The following is a 24654-nucleotide window of genomic DNA, read 5'->3' as shown; positions in this document are numbered from 1 at the left end:
TAAGGTAAGTGTTTCTCCAGTAGGGGGCGTCATTTCGGCATGTTATTGTATTCATTGTAGGGTGGCAGTCTGTGCTTGAACATTACATGATTTATTGTTTGAAATCGTTCGCCTTTCATATGGTATGATGGTTTTTCCTGTGAAGGATTACTTTAGTGACCCAAAGTCGACCCTATTTGTAGTAAACTGTAACTTTGCAATAAATACATTTCTCTCTGTTCTACAGGAGATCAAAATGCCCGGATTCAGCAGACCTCAAACAACTAGGTTTGAGCATTTCAGAATATATTACTACTTAAATAGTAATCGTATTATGCATTCTTTTAGAGGGATTTCAAGGAAAGACTCAACAGAATATGCTCTTTTTCAGCGGTTAATTTAATCCTGGGAAAGTGATAGTTTTTAGGTGTCACAGTTTTGCCCTCTGATGTTAATTATAAACCAAAAACTCAAGGTTCCCCAAGTCAAACATTCCACTGGGTTGTGTGTATGTACTGTAGATCAGCAACCAGTCTGCATACCAGTGGATTTAAACATCATTTGTGTGTTTGTGTTTAGAAAACAAGTCTTTCTGTTGGGTTTTGGTCCGTCGTGATTTGTGTGAACATTTAGGTGTAACTCCTCAAACTTATTGCCTCTGTGGTTTTTTTACTTAAAATTATTGTTAAAACAAATTTAACCTGATTGTTAACAGAAAGAAAAAAGTTTGTTTGTCATGCTCCAAATCCAGTGACATTCAAACCTGTCTGATGTTCCACCCTGATGATCCTCTTTCACGTCATTCTTTGAAAGAACTCCTTGATCACACAGGGTTACAGAACAGGACCATTTACAGGAAGTTAATTACCAGGCAATTAGTTGGTAAATACTCCTACAAACGTTACCTTTGTATAACCCCAGAATGACATGTGTATTTAGATAATATAAGTAGCCTTATATATATATATATATATATATATATATATATATTTAGTTTTCATGCAATAACCTACGCTAATAATAAGCAATATATTTATAGAGCCTTTTAATTTGTTGAATTCATATTTTGTTCATGTTAGGGCATTTGCCTTAACTAATGTTAACAAATACAACCTTGTTGTAAAGCGTTCCCAAGATGTTTGTTTTGTTTTCCTTTGTTATGTAGTTATTAGCCCTCCAGCCTTTTGCCTATAATGCATATCGGTAGGAGGCGTTTAAGGAGAAACCTATAGTGATATGACAAACATACTAGAAAAGAGCACCTTATGACGGCTCTAATGTTTTCTGTATATGCCAGAAAGTCTACATTAAAAGTGCATGCGTTCATACGCAGGCCACACCCCCGTCTCGCGCTGCAGGTAGAGTTACGCGCGTCGCTCACCTGTCACTCTCGCCCGAGCGCAACTGTCGCAAGGTTCAGTCTTTATCCTCATACTAAACGATTTAACACGATTATTTCCGCTTTTAACGTATTTGAAAGCTTTTTCTCTTCACCTTGACTACTGTAAACACACCGTTTTTGGAGAAAGGTTGCACCTGTGCGGAGATGGAGAGTTAAAAGAGGAGTTTACCTCAGGAGTTCATAAACGCGAGGAGTTCGAAGAAAACGATAAGAGAGTTTCTCTCCGCGGAGGGGTAAGAAGTGTTGATATCCTCCTTTTACCTCAGTGTCGCGAAGGAAACCAACGCGACGCGTTAACACCAGAACGCTCCCGTTATAATCAACGCAGCTGACTGCGCGTTCTCGTTCTGCCGCGACAAGTGTTTACAGCTTTGTTGACGCGTCGCGTTTTCGTTGTGAACACTTGTGATCATTTCCATTTAGGTTTATTTAGTTATTGCGTTTAAAAGGTAGAGACGTTTTTTGAAGTGACCTCTTGCGTTTACAACAAAAATCCTTATAGTAGTACTAGTATAGAAAGTGATACTAGTTGTATTAATAGCTTCAGCGTGTTTACGGTAAAGTTACAGCTACAGAATATTAAAACTTAAAAGAACAGTTTTATTTTATAGGTTTTGAGTATAAAATGTGGCTGCAGTATTTCAAAACATGTCATTTTTATCTTGAGCTACCGAAACAGAAACAACTGTAAGTTTGGCAACCAAGAGGTCTTAGATTATTGTCATAATCATTTTTAATAAAACGTTTTAAAATACTGTAAAGTAAAAGTATTTTGATTGAATAGTCTGTGTCTGGTATAGCAACGTTCTTTACTTTGTACATATGCCCTGTGCATATATCATATGTCTATTGTTGCATATATTTGACCACAGATCAAATCTTCCATCTTTAAATATTTGTATTGCATGTTATTGCATTGTCTATATTCCCTTAAGGTCTGCTACTGTAAACTGGCCATCGTAAAAGTCCTTTGACGGTCATATGACAATCACTACAGTTCAGTCGTAGGTGATCCGAATGAGAGGACTCGACTGACCTGGCGTCCCACAGCTAATAGGACCGCTTCTGTTTCGCTGTGTTCTTCTGTCTCCACATGACAATGCCAGGCAAACACATTCATCATTGATAGATCACCATCATCATTACCGCCGGTGAATAAAGCATTGATGAAGCCAATTCACCCCTTCAGGGCAAAGGTCCGGCGGACATTATCTCGGTCATCTGTTTGAAAAGGCATTGTATCATTTACTGAAGTCAATAAAGGTAAACTTAATGGTCATGGTGGGGTTGACTTTGTCGTTTATAGCTTTTAAAACTTGTACGGTCAGTGCAGAGTTAACCAGGAGTTTACAAGAGGGTAGACCATATTCAAATCAGAATATTTGGCTCTGCGGTATATATGGCACAGGGCAGAATCTGATTGGTGGAGGTGTTCATGAGCAGATGATCGGTGGCCTCATTCTTGCCGCATCATGATAGCCACCCAGATTAATAGATGTACCGCAGCAGTGGTTCTTAAAATGCACAACGCACGGTCGAGAAGCCAAAGCTGGAATCTGTCCCATCTGAGACTAATTGGTCACCTAAGTGAAAGTAAATGAAATGACACGCTCATGTTGCTTGAAAAGAGACGCAGTGGCCTTTGGTGTGTTGAATGCGGGTGGTTTGTTGTCACACAATCGCTTAGAAACCCAGGTGTTCATTAAGATATATGATTTCTGTGTTATTTGTATGATTTCTCCTTTTCAAATGCAAGAAGTTATAATTCTGCATTTTGCTAAATTCTGCATTCGCTCAGATTTATGTCCTTGATGAACTTTGGCTCATTAGTTTCTTATTCCTTGTAAAGTTGCTGATGCGGCTTTCAGTCTTGTGTATTGGACGTTTTCGAATGCCCACAACTTCCTCCTGGCTACAGCGGACTTGCTGATGTTTATTTATGGTGATGGGAACCGCGGTATGGCTTCCAGCCGGTCAACCATGACACCACAGAGAGAGATTGTCGACAAACCTTTGACCTTTTGGATGTGATTGGACTTTCTTTATACTTTCAGTCTTTAATATAAAATGCGTGCGGGCAAACTGTTGATTCATAAATATTGATGGTGCAATGCAGATTTTCAAGGACTCTAGACTTTGCTCGTGGTTGACACGTCTCCAGGTACACACACACTCAAACCTGCTGTGATGATGCCTCTTTTTTCAGATTCTTTGAGTAGTTTCGGTCTGTACAGCTAGGAAATGATGTTGATTGATGAATTGTGTAATATCTCAATTTTTTCTTAAAGATATTGTTTGCACACTTTACTCCTGAGGTCATCTCCGATGCGTCGTCTCTGTTTTTCAGGAGAAATGTCTGAAACGGTACCATCTAAAGATTTTAGGAATAACATTTAAAGACTCTGAGCTACATTAGAACAGAACAGCTCTATTATATTTCCGAAACCATGAAAGAGCGACTGTGAGCAATAACATTGTCCCCTGACCGGCTTTGCTGATGTACCATAGAAGAAAAAGGTATCTGTACTCTGACAGCCATGAATTAGCGTTAGATCACGTTGCCGGATGGACACAGTTCGGATGGAAATCTAAATGGAGAGCGTTGTTAACAACTGAAAAATATGAAGCTGAATTTTCCTGCTAATCCAGAATGGTCTGACATTTTTAATTACCGTGATGATGTACAGAATGATCAAACACATACAAACTGTGATTACGCAGTGAAACTTATATGCCTCCAAACGGCAAAAGATTTGACAGATTTCGATTGTGGAGGTGTGTGATTAAGCTTTAAATAGAGGCGTTGTGAGGGAAATGTTCTTTTGGACCGCTCTCAAAATACCAGTGCATTCATCTGCTCAGGTGTGTCAAATAGCGCATTGGTGAGTCAATGAGCGCATTGTTTGTGGAAATCTCATTTAAAGAGAGCGACCGGTCCAGCGATTAAAAGTCACTAAAGGAATTCACCCTGACAAAACACGACATGTGGGAAATCGTGTCACACTGCATGCGTTACATTGTTTCTCTTTTATATAACAAAGGAACTCATTTATGATTGTCACCGTTTTAGTTGCCATTATTTCTCCATAAAAAAGCAATTGTGTTGCTGTGTTCTTTGTTTAGAGAGACATGAATTTAGTATGAGGAAGGCTTGTGATTATGAGTAAATACTGTAGATGGAATTGAATACTAACATACTGCTTACTGTACACTACCTAGTGTTTTTCAAAAGGATGTGACACGCTTCCTTTCCGTTAATGTCATTCACTCTATAAGGATTTTAGTTATTCTAGCTATAGAATTATAGATATGTCATTTTAAATAACAGCTGCCCTATAACTACACCTCGGACATGTATCAAATCTACGCTCCAAGCTTTTTGTCTATGTTATGTCATGCTGTGTTGTATATTTTCTGTAAGGTTCAGAATTGTATTGATGTACAAGCTTTTAGGTCATTGCATAAGAACTGTATTGACCCAAAGCGTCTGTATGACTCTAAATGATCCGGTGAGTGATTTATTGACTGCTGATTGGTCGGGTCATTTATTGTCCAGCTTAAGTGATCTGATGTAGTGCCTTTGTGTTGTTGCAAGCGAGCGCATTTTGTCTGTTTCTGAATGGACAGGTAATGGACACAAGAGTGTACAGAGAAAATCTGTACGGATCGTTTCAGATGAATAAAAGTATTATAATGCCTGGCCTGTACCGCAGTGTTTGGAAAACAGTGCCGTGTTGATTTTCCTCAAACATTCAGGTTACAGGTTTTGCTGAGCATTTGTCAACTTTTACCATTCAGCCCAGATCTCAGGAAGGTTTCAGCTTTTCCTGCGTTTTGTGATTTTAATAAGAGTTTTGAAGTTTGAAAACTAGCTTTGACTTATATACAATGTTTGCCATTCAAAATATTATGCTGTCTGATTTATCCTCGTGCTTGTCCGACAGCCTTGAAACATTTGTGTTTCTTCATTCGGTCTGCTGAGATGATTGAAAAGTAAATCAGAAAGTTTACATCTACATGTGTCTGCATGTGTGTTTTGTTTGAAGGTCAGTGAGATTTGAATGATGGGGTTTGAAGACTACCTGCGTTTATCTCATAATATCGACCAAAAGAGAACGTGTTTTGGAAAGCAAGTGTTTAGTGTCAATGATTTTATGAGTGTTGGAACGTGTCCACTTAACATAAGACTAATTTCAGATCTTAACATCTTAGTGTTCTTAGACGTCATTGTGTTTTTGAATTTGTAAAGAGAGCAGATAGACTCAAGGCTCCTCCAGTTCTTTTAAAGACGTTATGTAAATATATATGATTCATTTTCATTTAATACCTCTATTCTCATACAACATGTCAGCAGTTGTCTCCTTCGCGTTTTTCTCTTTTTTCCTGTTTTTCTCTTGACATATGTTTGGAGAAACATGTGAGATTACGTTTTGTTTTCCAGGAGCTGCTGTATAACATTATAAAGCGAATATGAAAATGTGACGTTTTACAGAAACTTTTATCTGCTGCTGGTATGTTTATTTTATCGCTGTGCAAGTAAATGTTTAATTTTAACAAGCGACAGATATTCTGCATTTTTGAAGAACTGTGCTAAAGTTTCATGTTACTTTTTAAAATATTTAGGCTTATAACGTAAGTTTTGTTTTCTCGGAGCGGTGCAAAAACTATACGGATGTCATTGACACCAGATATCCACCAGATTAAGACCAATGAATAAAACACACAGATAAGAGATACACCAGAGATTGTGAGTTCTGGATGTGCAGGTATTTGTCATTAAGAGATGCTACAATAAAAGACAATAGAAGATATTTTAAGAAATGTCTCAGGGGTTTTGTACAATGCCGGTCAATGGGTCCAATGATGTTTGGTTATTAGGATTCTTCAAAATGTCTTCTTTTGTGTTCTGCAGACAGGGAGGGAAAAATATCCCCTTAAAATGTAAAACGTGCTTAATTCCTACAGGATATTTACATTTTAAATGTAATTTTGCGTTTAATGTCTTTGTTTTGTCAGCTTATTCAAATCTCGAAATTTCAAATCACACTTGATTTGGCGTCAAGCTCATTCGTCACAGTGAAAATGTAGTAGGTCTTCTGGGCGTTTCACACTTCCAAAACATTTGCATACTGTACACACTGCATACTACAAAAATAGTATGATACTGTAACACGGTGTTCACAAGATAGCACATCCCCAGCGCTTAAAGGAGTAAACAATAGTCAAATTAGTTCCTCATCTAAATCAGACTTTCAGGTTAAACAGCCTGGCTCCGGTGGTAGCGTTGACACACCTTCCACAAGGATTTTAAAAGTAGGTGGATTTAATGAGTACAGAGTTCTTTTTTGTGTATCTCATCATAAAAGTAACTTTAATATTTTATGTTTGTACTGAGCGCATGTGTTTATTTTCATATTTCATAGCCGGGCGTATGTGTTTGACTGCGGGTATTTCAGCAGGCGGGGCAGGTGGATAAACACTAAAGTTATAAAGTTTGTTTAACATGCACACAGATGTTGGTGTTTATGTTTCTATACGTAGAGCTCTGTTTGTTTGCTTTGTATGAATCAGCAGTCAGCCCGGAATAGAATAGTCCGAAGAAAAAAGTGTTTACTTTTCTAATCTTCCCTTGAATTGAATTAACTTTCTCCACCTTTTAACTTTGACACGATTCTGTCTTCAACATAGAGCACCTGTTTCACCCTTCCACATAATTCCTGATGTGAATATAGAGATTACAAACAAATCTTTATAAAGTCTTTTAGTTACACCCTACTTTTTTTCTCATTATCTGGAAATCTGTCAAATGAAAGTTGGAAGTTGAACGTATTGACTTTTGTGTTTGTTAAGACTGTAAAGTTATTATTAACTGCCTTCCTTTGGCTGCTAGTTGAAAACTAGAACTATAACTTTTGACTACAGTTCACCCAAAAATAAAAATTGTATTGATATTCTATTCTGTTCAGCTTTCTTGTAGCTCAGTGGTTAAAGCATGGTGCTAGCAACACTAAGGTCAGGGGTTGTGTACAAAGTATAATGCAATTTTAGTCGCTTTGGATAAAAGCGTGCCAAATGCCTATTTTTAAATGTCCTATTCTATTTTAAGATATTCTAAGATATTCCGAGTTGAATGTTGTTTGAACTGTATGTTGTGTGTTCATATTAGTGTTACACAACATCTAGAATATCACTAATATGACAATAAAGTTTTATAAGCACGTTTGATTTACATTGGTAGCCTCAACCAACGTTGGCAGATGCTTCAGAGAGCTTCTGTTTTGAGTTGTGCACCGGGTGTCAGGCTGTTTATTCGTGTCTGTAATTAATTGCACCTTTGAAAAATGTCCAGAGGATCTGGAGGTCTTGTTTCATGCTGGGCTGCCAGCCGGCTGTTGTCTGTGAAAGCATCTTCACGGGACAGCAGACAGGAGAGCGTTTACAACCAGAACACCACGGTTCAGCACACTGCTTTATGAAGCCTGTTCACAACAGGAATTATAAATATAACGCTAACTATATTAACCATATGTAAACCTTCCACGCCAACGAATGACGACGTTATTTGAAGTTTATGCGCTGTTCAGTTCAAATGAATTGACTGTCAGTGTTGCAACACAGCCGGTTACTATCCCTGAAATCCCTGACAGGTTTAAAACAAAAAAGGATAAAGAGATGAATGTAAAAATTACAATACCAACATTAATAACAAAACAGATGAATCTCATTTAATCACCATCGTTGCGGTTTAACCAGACACCTCAGACTTCATGGTACGGATTTTTCTGTATATTTCATATTTACATTTATGCATTTAGCGGACGTTTTAAGTGACTTAAAATGCATTTTGGGGCTTGGAACCCAAGACAGTTGTTACTAATAATCGTTTTGAGATTCTTCAGAGCGTCATATGCCTCGAGAGTCGCATGCAGAGATAAATAATTCACCGCAGCCTTGAGAGAGAGAGAGAGAGAGAGAGAGAGAGAATAAACAATGGGCCGGTGATTGAAAGAGGAGGGTAGGGAAAAGGCGGGTGTTTAGTGAGAGATTAACACAACTTTAGATGGCAATTTGCAGCAAGGTAAAGAGGTCATTGATGATGACATTGCTACGGAGTCAAGATTCAGATTTTCATGAGTGCAGAATGTGTTCAAGGTTTATAGGTGATGTCTAAACTGGTTGCATTAGTTGAAGTGTGTATTACAGATCAAAATACACATTTAATGTAATTGCTGAGAAATATGTCTAAATTCTGTTGTTTTTAAGGGTAGTTTAACCTTCTTTCTCTTTTTATCACAGGTGGATGTCATAGAACATGAGTGATTTGGGAACCCCAAATAATTCAAGCAAGTGAGTATTTGGCGTGAAAAGATGCTTCTTGCTCCACAAAAACTGTATTTGATTGTCTTGCATAGCCATCAAAGAGCAGGTTCATGTGTGACTGATTCTTTTTGACTAAACATACTAATTAAAACCTTAAATCTGGATTAAGAGAATAATAAACCAGATCTTTCGACATTAGAAAATATTTAGTTTAGGGCTTTCAAATGATTAATCGCACTCAGAATAAAAGTTTGTGTTTACATAATAAATGTTTATACACTAGTATGCTTATTCATGTTATATTTGTAAACATGATAACATAAATCCAAATATATGTTTAGGAAATGTTTAGATGTATTTATTTATAATTACCAATCATAATAAAAACACTTAGCTTTGTATACTCGACTGGGCTATATGATTTACCTAATTTGTAAGTAGCTTTGGATAAAAGCGTCTGATAAATGTAAATATAATTAAAAGGATGCGATAAAATCATGATTATTCACGGTTAAATAATTAGCCCTAATTTTGTTACTTTAAGATTTTAAAAAGTGTTTATTAGTTTAGTTTAACACACTTTTGTTTTACTATTTGCCCTTCTTTAAGCTGTTTAAGAATTAAAGGAGTAGTTCACTTCAAAAGAAGACCCGATTGACCTTCCACAGTAATCGTTATTCCCACTATGGAAAGTCAATGGGGGCTTATTTTAAAGTTAACTACTCCTTTTAGAATCAAAATTGTGTTACGGAGGTTTGTCTCCTCTAAAATAACAGAAGAACATCCTGAACAACGGATTGTCGCTCCTGTAATTTGTTAGCCAAACATTACCTTTGTTTTCTGACGTTCAGCATTATGCGTGTTTCTCCCATTACGTGTACCTGTAAAAATAAAAGCACCTTTTCTAACGTACAAAATAACGTAAAATGATTCCCTGCACACACACACTTACCCTAACATCCTGTAGCTGGTGATTTTTGTGTATGTGTGTGTGTGATAGTATTAGACTTATAGTTAACAGACCAGTACTGTTCAAGAATGTTTAGGTTTCCTGGCCTGTTGGAAACAACCTCTCTCTCTCTCTCTCTCTCTCTCTCTCTCTCTCTCTCTCTTCTTTCACTCTCATATGCCATTAGATGGTATTATCAGGGTTTTGGTTCAGACCAGCAACCAATCCGTCAGTACAGGGAGTGTCTGTTGGGTAGTAGTTTTAATTTAAAGAGATGAAGAGCAGACATCGTCCCTCCTCATCCTCGTCTCCTTTTCTTTGCAGTGGGGTGGCCAGATCCGACAGCAAGATCAGCGCCAAGACCCTGTTCGGTAAGTGTGCCGTTTGCGTTTTAAATGAGAGGTGTAAGCGATTTCACATCGTGTCTGGATGGTAATCCTTGTGCTGTAAAAAGTCTCACGAGACTCACTCACACGCAAACGTGAATCTCGTGAGGGTTTGGATTTGAACGTAACGTTACCATTAGATGCAGCCGGATTGATGAAATCCAAACCGAATGCTGGAATTCACATTGTTTCTGTTTGTGTTTCATAAAATACACAACATGAGTGAGTTTATTTCAGTGTATATGATGTCAAGGTGTTTGTGTGTGTGTGTGTGTGTGTGTGTATGCTCAATCATTCGGTCATGTGTCCATGCGTCCTTCCCCCTCTATGACATCACATCCTGTTTCTTGTGTCTTGTTTGCCCTCTGCCTTTGAAATATCAGGCAACATGTCACGGTATGATACGTTACCACACTCTCAGAGAACATTTGCATCTGTATCACACGCACGCACGCACGCACACACACACACACACGTAAAGAGGCGGATCTTTTACAAAACCGTGATTCGGCTCGACCATAACAATCAGATATTTGCCAATCAAATGAGAGTCCCAGCACATTTCTGACGGACCTCACAGCCGTGAGATTATGACAGAAAGGGAGAGACGGAAAACTTCTGCGGTTTGAAACACAAAAGGAACTTTTATTAAAGCATTGAACCATGACACACTGTGATTTTTGACACGGCTTGTTGTTGAATGTGAAATGCTGAAATGTGTGTTGACTCACTTCACGAGCTACTGGAAATATGATTGATGAATTTTAGGCTGGACTCAACGTTGGATGTTTATGGTGTGTGTTTTGAGGGGGTGTGTGTCTGGGACTAACTACACACAGTGCACCTCTGTGCCTGGCCGGGTGTGTCTGGAAAAGGGGGCGTGTGCTCTGGTCTGGTCTGACCTGTACATGAAAGAAGCTTTGAGATACTAAGCAACACAGTGAATGTTGAACAACATTAGATGCAGAAGAGAGTCAAGAGTTCGGTCCTCGAATTACTTTCGTCATTTACCAGAATGTGAAACACTTAACCTTTGGTCAATGACTTGTTGTGTTACAACCTTTCAATACTTCAGATAAAAATAACTTACGTTATATAAATAGCAAAAAAAATTATTATCCCAGTAATCTTTTTTCTCATATTATTTTTCTTTTAATAACTTAAGTGTGGTGTTTTGGTGTGTTTTTTGTGTATCTTTTTGGCGGACAGTGAGAGGTCGAAACTTGCCACCATGATGTTTTTAACATTTTCTAAATGTTTTGCTTATCTTGGTCTCTTCTCAGGCATTCTGGGTTGTTTCTAAATCATCGCTAGGTGGTTGCTAATGAGTTCATAATGACAGTGACATATTTTGTGTTAGTGGGTCATTGAAACAAAGTCAATAATTTTTCATAATTATGAATTATTTCATAATGAAATGTGGCCTGCAAATGTTACGTGGGGTTCACCAGTGTGTTTATGTGTGTGTGCATCAGATGCACCTGAGCATCCCATCACAGACACAACATGTTTTTGTGCATACTGCACTCATTGACCCATGGGAACATACACTTCCCTGCCAGGGGAACACAAACACTCATTCAGTGAACCCTGGAAGTTGGCACACATGCAGCAAGCCGCACCTTTAAATCTGTTCTCGTGGTTCGGTTTTTGTTTCCTGCCCTCTGTTTCCCATCAGCCCTGCGCATGCAAAAAAAACCTCTCCAGTCTATTACACAGTTCATGCTTACAGACGGGCCATGCAAATGCCTCCTATCCCACACCTTTATCACACATCTTCAGATAATAGAGAGGGACAGAGATGCATTCAATCGCTCGGCCCGATGGTCTCTGCACATCCGTTACGGCTGCTCGACACCTCAACAACACAATAATCTAATGTTTGATACAGTTTTTCTTGTTTTCTCTTATCTTCTGGTGTTTTCATCTCTGTATGGAGGCTTAGATGGTCTGTGATGGGGGATAGATGGTTTTATTTGTAATCTAAATCAAATTGCATCGGTTAGAGATAAATATGTACAATTCATTTAATTTGATTATTTTATCATGTCAAATTTGTACTTGTTTTCATTTGAGTTTAATCAAAATTAGTAAAGCAATTTATTATATTTATATTTATATTTATACTTATACTTATTATATTTGTATTTAATATATTTCAACAACAATTATATTGTTTATTATTATCATTATATATATATATATATATACTAATACATATTATAACGATGATAATAATATGTTATTATTATTATTATATTTTTTATAATGATAATTATTATGAATTATAGTAAGTTTAAATGCATTTTAAAGCTTAAGTTTAGGTCTTCATAGTTTACAATAAAATCGTATTTATATTCATTTTCATTCAGTTTTGAGAAAGTCTGTGTACGTTTCTGAGGTAGTGTTTGTTGCTTGTTTAACAGGTGGCGTGCCTGTTTCGGGATGGGATATCATGGGGGGTTGGCATGGCAACATCACGACAGGTGATGCTTGTACATGTAAAGGGGTTGTGAGACAGGTTTGTCCTCAATGGAAACAAAGAGTTCATTTGTAACTCTATTTAGATAGCAAAGTTAGTTTTGAGTGGGATGGGCTTAAAAGAAAAACAGTATATGTTTATTCTTAAGGCCATATTTGTACATTTGTCCGAATGTTACAATTGAAAAACATTTTGTTACAAATTAAAGAGAGAATAAGTGTTGCATTTAGACACAGATCATGTGAGCGAATAGGTGAGAGGCGGAGAGGGACAGTCAGCTGAGAGCGATTGTGTTACTCAGACCCAGAGCAGTCACATCAGGACGGCGGTTTACATGACATCATGCCTATGGGAGTGTGAATTTGTTTGTGTTCAGGGGTCAGAGGTTTTCACAGGAGAGCATCTGGAGAGCGTCTGGTAATCTTGTGTGTTAATGGCATTGGAAATGTGAAACTTTCGCCGGCGAGTGTGAACACTGTCTCTGAAGTGTTTTCAAAACATTTACATACAACGTCCTGATCAGCCTGACACGACAACAACAGCGTTATGTCTTGAACCGTGAGTTTGGGAAAGTAAAAATATGTCAGGGTGACCCAATGATGCAGATATCAGGATCTTGGTCTCAACTTTGTCTCATGTGTTTCTCATAGAAATTGGCATTCATTGATAAATTGAAGTGAGAAAATTGTCATCCAGTTTAGTTCAGATAAATTGTTTTTATAAGAGATTGATGAGAAACGTTTGAGAGTTCATGATGAGAGCTTTGACTTGTTGGCAAGCTGAGCAAAGTCTGAGACGTATTTGAGATATCTTTTGAAACCTTTGAAGAGACACATTACTGGGGTCTTCCCGTCAGGACTAGAAGCAAAAGCGTTGCAGTGAGAAATGAAAGAGCTCTCATTGAATTTCAGTTTGCAGACAGAGAAACCAATTCAGTTGTTTTCAGTTAAACGTCGGCTGTGAGTTTAGCGAATTTACCGAACTATCATTACTGACCCAGAATGCCCATCGGGCGCGAGAGGCTGGGGTTCGGCGGTCTCTCGTTGCGAGCTGTCGACAAGCTGTGAGGCGTTTGGAGTAAATGTCAGGCATGAATAACGCATGTGCGCAGCTCGACTTTCACAAAGACGCCTGTGGACCAAAACCCCCACACCGCTGTTTAAACTCTCTCCGTCCAACAGGAAGAGAGGAAAAGAGTTGATGAAGACTTCCTGATGTTGAGATAGAGAGATAAACGGAGGGGTGTGAAAATGTAACGGTGGTATCTGATCCCCTCACAGCAGCTGATAAGAACATGTTCATTTAGTGGTAATGATTAGCTCTGGTCACTTAAACCTGAAGGAGATGACCTCTCTCGCTTTCTCTCTTTTCGTCTATCGCAAACTTGAAGTCAACTAAATAATGTCTGATAAACATCTTTCACACCTTAGATGAACTATTAGTTGACACTTTAAACCGGTTTGCAGTTATTTCCTTCAGACAGCGTTGAGTTAAAATGGAGAATCAAACTGGGCAAATTTTTTTTGACTTCTTAAATCAAGATATATTTTATTGAGACGCAAAAGGACTTGAGATATTTACTCTTTATTTCTGAAAAAAAGGTCATCGTGATGATTTGATTACCAATTGATAGATTTTCAGATAGTCTTAAACCTCCTTTTGCGTTAGACTTTTTTTTTCCTAGTAAAGGCATCTTTATTTAGGAATAATTAGATGCAAATGTTGAGTCAGAAAATCTTTTTTTTGGCAAAGGAAGAACTCTGCTGCATTACATTTTTTCCTGTAAGACAAATCCTCTATTTGTGTCTACATGTATTTAACTCTTTCATACATCTCTTGAGTTATGAAGCTTTGAGTCATTTGGATAAAACACTCTGCGTTATTCTGTTTTACCGTTAATCCTGATTTATTAGGCTGTCGTAAAACAAACAGTGATAGGATATGCATTTTGTACTGGGAAGGAAGGGTTTATATCCGTATAACGGGTTCACCTTTGACCTGGAATTAAAGGGACAGGTGAAGCACAACTCCAACCTGTCAGTCCTGAACTTTTCTGCTTAACGCTGACAGATCTTTCATGAGACCATGGAGGTCTTGAACACAGAGTTTTACTTTTGAAAACCCTCGGTTCCTTAGGTAGGAGGTTATGTTTTTATTCCTGAAATAGTGAGCGTGAAGTCGTTTCTGTACTTGATTGATATCGAAATTGTATCTTGGTCATCTGACAATAACTCATAAACAAGAATCGTCTGGCGTGGTTTATTGCTGCTCTTTGATATCCGTATTGGTGGCCTGTGTTTGCTTTGTACTTTTATAGGACGGATCGTAACGCTTACGCTGACTACTCTTTCATACATCTTGTCTGTTTGTGTACATAAAAACCTCTCGCGTACGTCGTCCTCTCACAAAAATGTGGCACCGTTCAGGTTAGTGTTTGTGTGCGGTTGTTTGTTCCAGATGCGCTTGTTCGTTGAAAACATCTCCCATAGACGTATCCACCGTAAAAAGACTTGACTGTTAAGATGTTTATGTTTGTGCGTTTCAGAGCAGCGAAAGAAATACTCCAACTCAAATGTCATCATGCAGGATACGTCGCAGTACCACGTGCAGGTGAGCAAGAGTCTTTTGTTTATTTGTCTTGATGCTTTTCATTCTGTTTACACTCTCAGTCGACAAGTTAGCTGAAACTCGCCAGTCCGCCGAGCATTTGGATTAATATTTAACGCGTTTCATTTGATGACTTGATATTGTAATAAAGCAATCGGGTCATTTGATCGCAGGAGAGATTTATCAGGCCACGGTTGGCCGCTGACTCCATCTGAATGGTTATTTAACAGATAACACAATCTGCGTTTCTATAACCTGCGTTAGTTCAATAGTCCTCCAGGTTAGAGGAAATGCATCCGTGCATTTTTGCACCGCAGCCTGAAAGAACCTCAAATTTAAATTGACGCTGACATAACAGCAGTTGGATCCGGACCGCTGTTGAGCTTTGTTCTGAGACAACTTTACAGTTTTTCTCACCCTTTACTTATTGTAAAGACTGTGTAGTCTTGCTTATCTACTGCTCTCTCTCTCACACACGTAATGTTGCACGCCCACCTTAGTCATATCAGGCGTTAAACGCTTATGCACACTTTTGTTATATCAGACAGATCGTGTCATAATGTTGACTTTTGGTACGAAGGATTTGTTTTGTACTTTTTAAATCAAATTATTTGAATGAAGAAATATTTACAAAATTGCTCAAAGGTTTTTGTAGATGGTCTTAGTGGACGTGATGTTCTTGTACATAAAACATTATAATTCTGAAGACATCTGTGATTTTATATGGTTGCTAGGGTGGTTGTCAGGTGGTATTTAAATGGCTCAGGTCAATAGATCCCCCCCTAATTTATGTGATATTGCGGCCTGTATTGAAAGTATCATTTTGAAGTGTGGACTGAAACCGAATTGGAAAGAAAAATGCTCTGATTTACAGAATCATCTCGGATCACATGACCCTCTTGTAAACCGATTTTATTTGTTTGTACATGTGCAATCTTCTCCGTATAAAACAGGATTATCTGTGAATTAAGCAATGGACGAAGTACACAAATCACATACTAGCACATACGATCAGATACACTACTAAAATATTGTACAAGTACACCTTCTGTAATGTGACTTGAGTAAAAAAAAGCACTTGATTCTAATTTACTGAACTATCAAAAGTACTGATTGATGAAAAACATTTGTCAAAATATACCGAATGTCAATTTAAATTGCAACAATTGAAAGTTACAAAATACAGTACCCCTATAAAATATCTCGAGTCAGATATGAACCGTTTTGAGTGTAAATCTAAATGAATTGAATCAGTGAGTTGACTCGAGAACTGGTATCAGATTGTTCACTATGATTTTCGAACCGAATCGATAGTTTCATCAGCTTGTCTACAAATCGGATCTTGCGATTGGTTGTTGGAGCGGGCGTTGAATTCTTCCGTTGTAAATAGCGATGGACAACACTTATTTTATGAAATGTAGTCATATAATGCGTTATAATACAATAAGGTTTTCTGAAATAAATATACTTGAGAATATTTCTGGTCCATCACTGAAATTTACTTGAAACCTTTCTTTGTGCAGTGTCTTTTAAAACTACATGTCAAATGTCGATGTCAAAACACTTGTTTGTGATTGGATTATTCCTTTAATACATGGCAGTCACGTTGAGATCTCCTTCCATGATATAACCAGCGACACGACTTATGAATCATGTATGATGCTTTGAATAATTCTGCTCGGGATCATTGTTTGTCCGGACACTATACTGCACACCCACTAACATACACACATGGGTGTGGTTTGCTAAAGGGGGTATTAAAATATTTTAACTAGGTGCGCCAGCATTACTCATTCTATCAAAATGACAATTAATTATTTTAAGATGTTCATACAACATTTCGCAACATTCCCTTTTTCCTATTTACACGGAGGACAATGTGAAGGTGTGTGCTTCTGGCCATGGAATGTATATGATGTACTATAGGAAACACGATTTGATGTTCTAGATTGCATCACTGTGCTGTCTCACATAAACATGGGAATAAACTGAGAGCAAATTGAGACTTTTTGCTTGAGAAAAAAGATGCAGATTTTATATTTGAGATGTCACACCTAAAGACTTCCCGTCTTAAATCTACTGTATGTGTTTGTGTGTGTTCAGCACCTGTCGACCTTCATCATGGATAAGACAGAGTCTATTGCCACGGTGGACGATGCCATCAAGAAGCTGATCCTGTTGGACTCCAAAGACAAAATCTGGGCGCAGGAGATGCTGCTACAGGTTACGGACAAATCCATCAAACTCCTGGACTGTGGGAGCAAGGTGAGCGAGATCATTCCTCGTGTGTGCACGGGTTTCACACGGATTGTAGAAATGAGAACAGGTTTATGACACACCCGACCGATCACGCTGGGGTTTAATGTAATCGGATCCTCTGGTATAACTGGATTGGGAGTGTTTCATCACTGTGAATCCTGTGGAATGATTGTGATGTCCTTATTCGGCTAAAAGAGCTCAACCGTCTTGGTCCCGGTTTGTTTGTACATAGAGAAATGTAGTTGAACAAAAATGCATAAAATTGAAGGTCTGCTGTTTCTAAAATGTTGTTATTATCCAAAACTGTATGAAATTAGATGTTCTGTTGAATACAAAATAAGACGTTATTTGAAGAATATGGGAAACAGTCGTGTGGCACCGTTGACTACCATTGTAATTTTTTCTAATATAACAGTCAATTGTGCTCCAGAACTGTTTGGATACAAAGACCAAATATATATATATATATATATATAAATGTATATTTTTTTGTGTTCAGCGGAACAACTAGGGGGGTGAGTTCATGATGACATTTGTGGGTGAACTGTCCTTTAAGCTGCGTCATAAATGAGGCCTTTCCCATCATGCTTTTAATTGAGACTGAAAAACATGGCAGCCTTGTTGTCAACTGTTTTTGGTACAACTGTTTGTGATGACATCACAGAAAACATCACATGGTTCCCTGATTGGTTTGTGCCAACACTACTTGACCTTTGACCTTATTAGTGGCATCATTAGTATGTTTTAATATGTTAATCATTTCTTTCTTTCAGGAGGAGCTTGAGAACTTTCCTATGTCCACCGTCCTTCACTGTCAGACGCTGCTGAACCAGGCGCGATACCCTTCAGTCCTTCTTCTCGTCTGTCAGGACAACGAACAGCACAAACCGGACATCCACTTCTTCTACTGCGATGAAGTTGAGGTCAGGAAACTCTAGTGTGTTTGTTGAGCCGTTTTCCTCGGGCCGAACTGTAAGACTTAATAAGATTTGTGTTGATCTAGATTTGTGTTTTCATAAGAACCACAAGTATGTTTGTGTTTATGTACTTAACAATTTTTTAGGGACCAATCTGAAACCAGAAGTGGATACTAATAAGCAAAAAGTCTATACAAATATAGCAAAAGCGGTTCTGATGTGGGTTAGATTACTGTTTTTATAACTAGCTGTGTGTTAGTCTGGAAACATAGACACCTGAATAAGCGTGTGTGTGTGTGTGTGTTTTAGGCAGAGATGGTGCATGCTGACATTGACAGCGCTCTCGGAGATGATAAACGGGGCAAGAAGATACGGCCACAGACGCTCAAGTGAGTTACAGCCCTCAAAGAGACATCAGAAAGCTAGAACTTACTCCGTTAAAGCTGATGATAAAAGATGAATTCAATCAAAAAATCGATCATTATTAACTCACCTTCTTATTGTTACAAACCCATTTCACTTCCCTTTTTCAATGAAACACAACAAGAGATTTCATTGTCTGTGTCTTACCATATACCACACGTCATTGCCCGTTAGAGAAATCATAGATGGGATCTCTGATGTCTAAGTGAAACAATAAGATAGTACAAAGAGATTTAATGAAGAGCAAATGGCCATTTCCTTGAGTATCCTGCGTCATATATTTCTCCTGAGAAAACGAGTCAGAAATCTCACAAATGTGAGTTTCATTAGAGTTTCAGAAGAGATGTTGAGAAACTGTCTCAAACTGAGCTCAGATTGATCAAGTCTTCATTCAAAAGTAAATATTATTGAAGATCTCAATGTGAAATCAAACGTTTCTCATCACATTTACACAAATCTAGGTTATTTGACCTCGACAATCTACGTTCATTTTACACCTCCATCCTCTTTACGTGTCTCAACAATTACAATATCAGTTTTTTTCCTCATAAGCCATTTTAGATACTAACCCATTTTACAAATAACACTTCTGAGGTAAAGTACAGTACACTTGTAAAGTGAGGCCCTGCTTCGAAATGTTGGAATAAAAAACATTTCCTCCTTTAGAATGAACCAAGAAAAGATGAAACGCCATCGGGAGACCATCATCCCACCCTCAGAGCCGAAAGGTCCTGCCCCTGGGGTCAAAGGTCGAGTCGCGGCCACAGATATGAAAGGTAATGCAGTAATATCATGTTCTTTTTAATACAGTACTTACGGTCAAACAATCAATACTAACTAAACACACTTTGTCTCAGGTGAAATGTCGCCGCAGGACCCAGAGTCCAATATGAAACTCGCCCAGGTCATTGAGAAGGACGTGGTGAGTGCCGGCGTAACATCAGATATCACACACACATCTAAAAACCAGTCGAGCATTGAGCGGATCAGATTAGCGGTTACATCACACCAGACGTAATGTGTAACGCGGGTGTTTGTGTGGCTTTCAGCAAATCCTGAACTGCGCCCTGGACGACATCGAGATCTTCGTGGCGCGTCTTCACAAAGCGGCAGAAGCTTTTGCTCAGCTCAACCAGCGCAACCGAAGCAAGAAACATAAAAAGAAAGGACCAGCAGGTGATGCACACAAAACTATATAAACATTCCCGCTGAATGACACAACGATGTTATTCATACTCTATATTCATTTTCTTAAATAAATAGGTTCAATAATCTCACATAATGTTTGGGTTTGTGTGTTTCAGAGGGCATGTTAACACTGCGAGCGAGACCTCCATCAGAAGCCGAGTTCATTGACTGTCTGCAGAAGCTGAAACTCTCTTTTAACCTGCTGGTGGGTTTATAAAGTCATATTAAGATGTTTCGCCTGAAACTGTTTAGGAGAAAACGGGAACATGAGTGTGATTGTTCAAATCCATGAAGAGTATAGAGGTGTAAAATGAATGTAGATTGTTCACATTGAGATCTTCAATAATATGGGTAATGAAATAACCGAATTTTTGGCTTGATAATCGTGCTGTTAGTATTCAAATTAAAATGAATGGTTGGTTTGCTTTTGTGCGCCCTCTACAGGCCAAACTGAAGAAGCACATCCAGAACCCCAGTGCCGCTGAACTCGTGCATTTTCTGTTCGGACCTCTTGAACTAGTGAGGATCTTAACACACAATCATAATCGTATAGAATCACTTTTTGGCCTGTGATTTATGTCATAAGCTGTTTACGGTCGGTACATGAAATACAAATATGCCGACGTGACTCAGAATGGCTTGTTACGCTTTCATTCAGATATTGCAAAACTGTGGTAGTCCCGATCTTCCGCGCATGGTCCTCGCTCCTCACATGTCCCGGGACACCGTGAACTTCCTGAGAGGTCACCTGACGCCTAAAGAGTTGACCATCTTTGAGCTGCTGGGTGATGGATGGACTCGGCCCAGGTGTGGTGGAATAATAAACTGATTGCGTGATAGTGGCGAGCTGAAGTCGTGTATGTGCGTGTGGTATGCTGCTAAACATTCAACGTGTGCCCTTTTGTATCTTAGAGCTGATTGGCCGAAAGACCAGTGCGCTCCTCTCTATGTGCCGAGGTTTCGGAACGGCTGGGAGCCGCCGGTGGAATTGTTCCGCACATCGGCTTGGGAGACGGAGAGCGCGGAGGTCCCAAAGAGCGCAGCGTTGCCGAAATCCCCAGTGCACCCGGAATACAGAAAAGAAGAGGTGAGCGAGAGGAAAACGTGTTATACGTGAACAGTGTTTCTGATACTGTTTGATCACGTCAAGGATGGAATGGAAATCTGTACTTTTTTTCCTCTTAGTTCTTTGGATCACAGTCACCGGTGTCTAACGGGTGAGTTTGACCTCCTGTCCTGACACACGGGTGCTGATTGGCATTTATATATTTGTTAAAAGTACAAAAACAATTTGTAATAGGCTGCTTATGTCAGCATACTTTTCAGTTTGACCACGATTGAACAGTTAATACAAGGGTACTTCAGGATCAATATATTACTCGATATTAAGTCTTCTTAAGTAAATTTTAAGCATATTATAGTATACTTCGTGTAGAATGCATGCTGATATCAATGTACAGTACTAGTAGTTTAGTTTCAATACTACTTTGGATTTAATAGTCCAGTTTTTAGTTTTTAAAGTATATTTAAAGTATAACTTTGAGTACACACTTGAGTTACAACTAAGTTTTTTTGTTTGGACTGCAAAGTGATCTTATTGGTATACTCAAAGTTTACCAGTACACTCCGAAAAATATACTCTCTGTAAACTACTAGTTAAATCGTTTTATATTGCAAGTACACTTGTCAGTGAACTTAACATCATACTTGTAGTTGACTATTTATACATATTATTTGTACACTTTGGGCATACTACTATGTTCCTGTTTCCATATAAATCTGTATACACAAAATATGGCTAAAAACTAAATACTTACATTGTGATATCATTACACTTCTCCAGGACTTTCTCGATGCCGTCTACTCAACCCAAGTATGCAAAGATTCGCTATCACTTTGTTGCACGTAACGCCAATGAGCTGTCAGTCCTACAGGATGAAGTTCTGGAGGTATGAACATGTGATGTAAATGATGGTTTGATCTGTGCTGATGCTGTGTGTTATCTCACAAGTGATGTGCGTGTGTGTTCAGGTGTTGGAGGACGATAAGCAGTGGTGGAAGTTGAGGAACAGAAGCGGTCAGGCGGGATACGTGCCGTTTAACATCCTGGATGTCGTGAAGCTGGAGGAATCTTACGGCATAAACGATCCTCCCTACAGTCCGGTAACATCCACAGACAGACAATACAGAAGTATTAAAATGAAAATGTTATGTTTTAACTGTTATTTCTCTTTATCATCTCACAGTCGTATCAAGGACAGTCTCCCTCCAGCTCGGTGGGGATTGACAAAGACAGTGAGTTAAATATATGTTAACCGTGTCTGCATAACATCCGAATATGATAAGCGCATCTGCAGCTTTTGTTAGCCATCAAAGCATGTCTAGCGTTCATAAGCATTTCAATTGGTTGTTTAAACTGTCAATCACATACCCTCTTCCTGTCTAAATGTTTATGTTCTTCTGTTCAGGTCACAACCAACATATGGAAAAAGTGAACGACGAGCTGCTTCTGCTGATCACCAACAGTAAGATTAATCCACCCGCCAGGAACTTTAAGGTGGAGCGTCACGCCAGCTCCGCCGTGCCGTTGACCTTTGACTCCAACCCTGCGCAGGTCACCACGTGGCTCAACTCCAAGGGCTTCAGCAAACCGTGAGTCTTTATTGTAAAAAAATACAATATATATATACATACAATATACTACAATAGAATCATTTTAAATAAATCGAAGTAGACGAAAACATTTGCAGAAGACCCCTTTAAAGGTTTTGACTGTATCTTCCTGTCCTCTCGTGGTTGAACAATTGAAAACCCCAGAGGAAGAATATGCATGTTTCTTAGCAACTATTGGGATCTTAAACAGATGAGCTTGTGTCTTTGATTCTGTCGCAGTACGGTGGAGCGTCTGGGCATCCTGACAGGTGCGCAGCTGTTCTCCCTCAATAAAGAGCATCTGAAGTCTGTGTGTGGAGACGAGGGCGCGAGGGTCTACAGTCAGATCACTGTGCAGAAGGCACAACTGGAGGTCAGCAACAACAGGACACGCACACGATGTTTCCATGTTTTATGGGAATCTTTCACAGACATAATACCGTGTATACTGTGCAAACTGTATATTCAATCCCTTAACATTTAATTCTACCTTTAAAGGAGTAGTTCACCTCATAACAAACCCACATTTGCTTTCCATGGTTGGAGTAAAAATGACTAAGGAAGGCAATGGCGTGAACTACTCCTCTAAATCTAAAAGCTTCTGGATTTTAACATTTTAAAAAGCATCATTTAATATGAATTGTGGGCTGTTTTGTTAATGAAATACTAAAATGTTGAACGAACCTCAGGACTGACATAAAGTCAATGCAAGAGAATGCGAAGAAACGTGAAAGTTGTAAAAAATCAACTTATTTTAAACTATGTGTGAAAACATGAGTATTGTGATGGAGAAACATGAATATGAACCTGTTTTATTTGCTGTGTTCAAGATCGGCAAACTTTGCTTCTTTTTTGTCATGTTAACCAGTTTGTACGGTCTCAAATTTTCTGCAAACGCAAAACAAAAACGTTTTATTTTAGAATTTTGGAGAAATGTCGAAAATAATCACTTTAAAATGACCTAAACACATCCCTATGAATAGTAAAAACCGTCTTCAGCAGCTGTGTATTATACAATCCATTCTGATTCAGTCTATAAATGAATCAAACTGATGTATGTTTATAATCTCAACATTTCACTTTTTTTGTATTAGTTTTACACCGTGTAGTCATTCAAATGTACCAAAAGCTTTCATTTGTCTTCTTTTTCTATTAGAAGAGTCAAGGAGAATCTGAACTTCAGGAAATCATGAAGAAACGGCAAGAGAAAATCGAATCCGCCCCCATCTGAGGGCGCTCACCGGGACTGTCAATCAAACTGTCACCTAGCAACGGAAGCTGATCGACGGAGCCCTTAGGAATGAACTTAGATGACGTATAGATTCTGCCATGCTGTCCATCAAACGTCTAATCTAAAATATTTTTTAATTGCATATTTATTGTTGGTGCTTTTTAAAATGTGTGTATGTAGGACCTTACTGTAATTTATCCACATTCAGAGGTTTCCAAATCTTACTCATGTTGATAAATGCTTATAAACTCTTACTGCATGAAAACAATGTGCGGTCAAAAACATGTCCACGTGCATATATGTATACTGTATATAATACCTGGACATATTCATTACAGATCGAGATGTGTCTGTAAGCATAGTGAATGTTTTGAATGTTCTGGAGGTCTGTATTTACGACTGCGTATGTAAATAATGTGCGTAATCTAGTCTCAACATACATGTTCTCACGCTGATCATTGTCACGTATGAATGAAGCAAGAACAGTAAATTGATGTCTTTCTGTTCTATTTCTGTCAACATGGTAGACATGCTTTATATTCTCACAAAGGACATATAGAGAAAAGTATAAATGTATACAATCATGTGTTAAATCTTAAAAGAAAAAAAACAAGCAGTTTAGTTAGTCTCAATACACAAGTCGAGTTTAATCAGTAATCCAATTCAAATGAAACCTGCACTACAATCTCTTGGTATTACCCTCTGCTAGCTTTTGTTAAAATGTTATTTATAAAAACAAATCATTGTATTGTAAATTTAAGAAATAAAATGATTAATAAACACAATCGTTTTAAAATATCTCTAACAACTTCATCTGTATTCCAGCAGACACGACTTTCTCGTACCTTTATGCACCCGC

General features: G+C 38.3%; 1 protein-coding gene across 5 annotated transcripts; it reads left to right on the top strand.

Annotated features, from left to right (window-relative positions):
* Nucleotides 1–1365: 1365 nt before the first annotated feature.
* Nucleotides 1366–24587, top strand: eps8l2 (EPS8 signaling adaptor L2; the record flags this gene model as incomplete). 5 transcript variants are annotated; one of them, XM_079450504.1, is made up of 21 exons in its annotated part: nt 1366–1614; nt 8678–8728; nt 9975–10021; nt 15064–15128; nt 17229–17390; nt 18158–18307; nt 18611–18690; nt 19391–19500; nt 19582–19646; nt 19774–19900; nt 20029–20117; nt 20357–20431; nt 20571–20719; nt 20825–20999; nt 21098–21129; nt 21756–21861; nt 21944–22075; nt 22159–22207; nt 22381–22564; nt 22805–22937; nt 23721–24587. In XM_079450504.1, the coding sequence occupies 20 exons, from the start codon at nt 8694–8696 to the stop codon at nt 23793–23795; spliced, it is 2040 nt and encodes a 679-aa protein (XP_079306630.1). In that variant the 3' UTR covers nt 23796–24587. The 5 variants fall into 5 exon arrangements, with proteins under 5 accessions (XP_079306630.1, XP_079306631.1, XP_079306629.1 ...); XM_079450505.1 differs by lacking the exon at nt 1366–1614 and adding an exon at nt 3248–3542; XM_079450506.1 differs by lacking the exons at nt 1366–1614; nt 8678–8728; nt 9975–10021 and adding exons at nt 14524–14654; nt 14836–14944.
* Between the last annotated feature and the right edge of the window lie 67 nt (nt 24588–24654).

The sequence above is a fragment of the Barbatula barbatula genome, assembly GCF_947034865.1.
Source record: "Barbatula barbatula genome assembly, chromosome: 25".
Lineage (NCBI taxonomy): Eukaryota > Metazoa > Chordata > Actinopteri > Cypriniformes > Nemacheilidae > Barbatula > Barbatula barbatula.
This window is presented reverse-complemented; position numbering and strand designations above follow the sequence as displayed.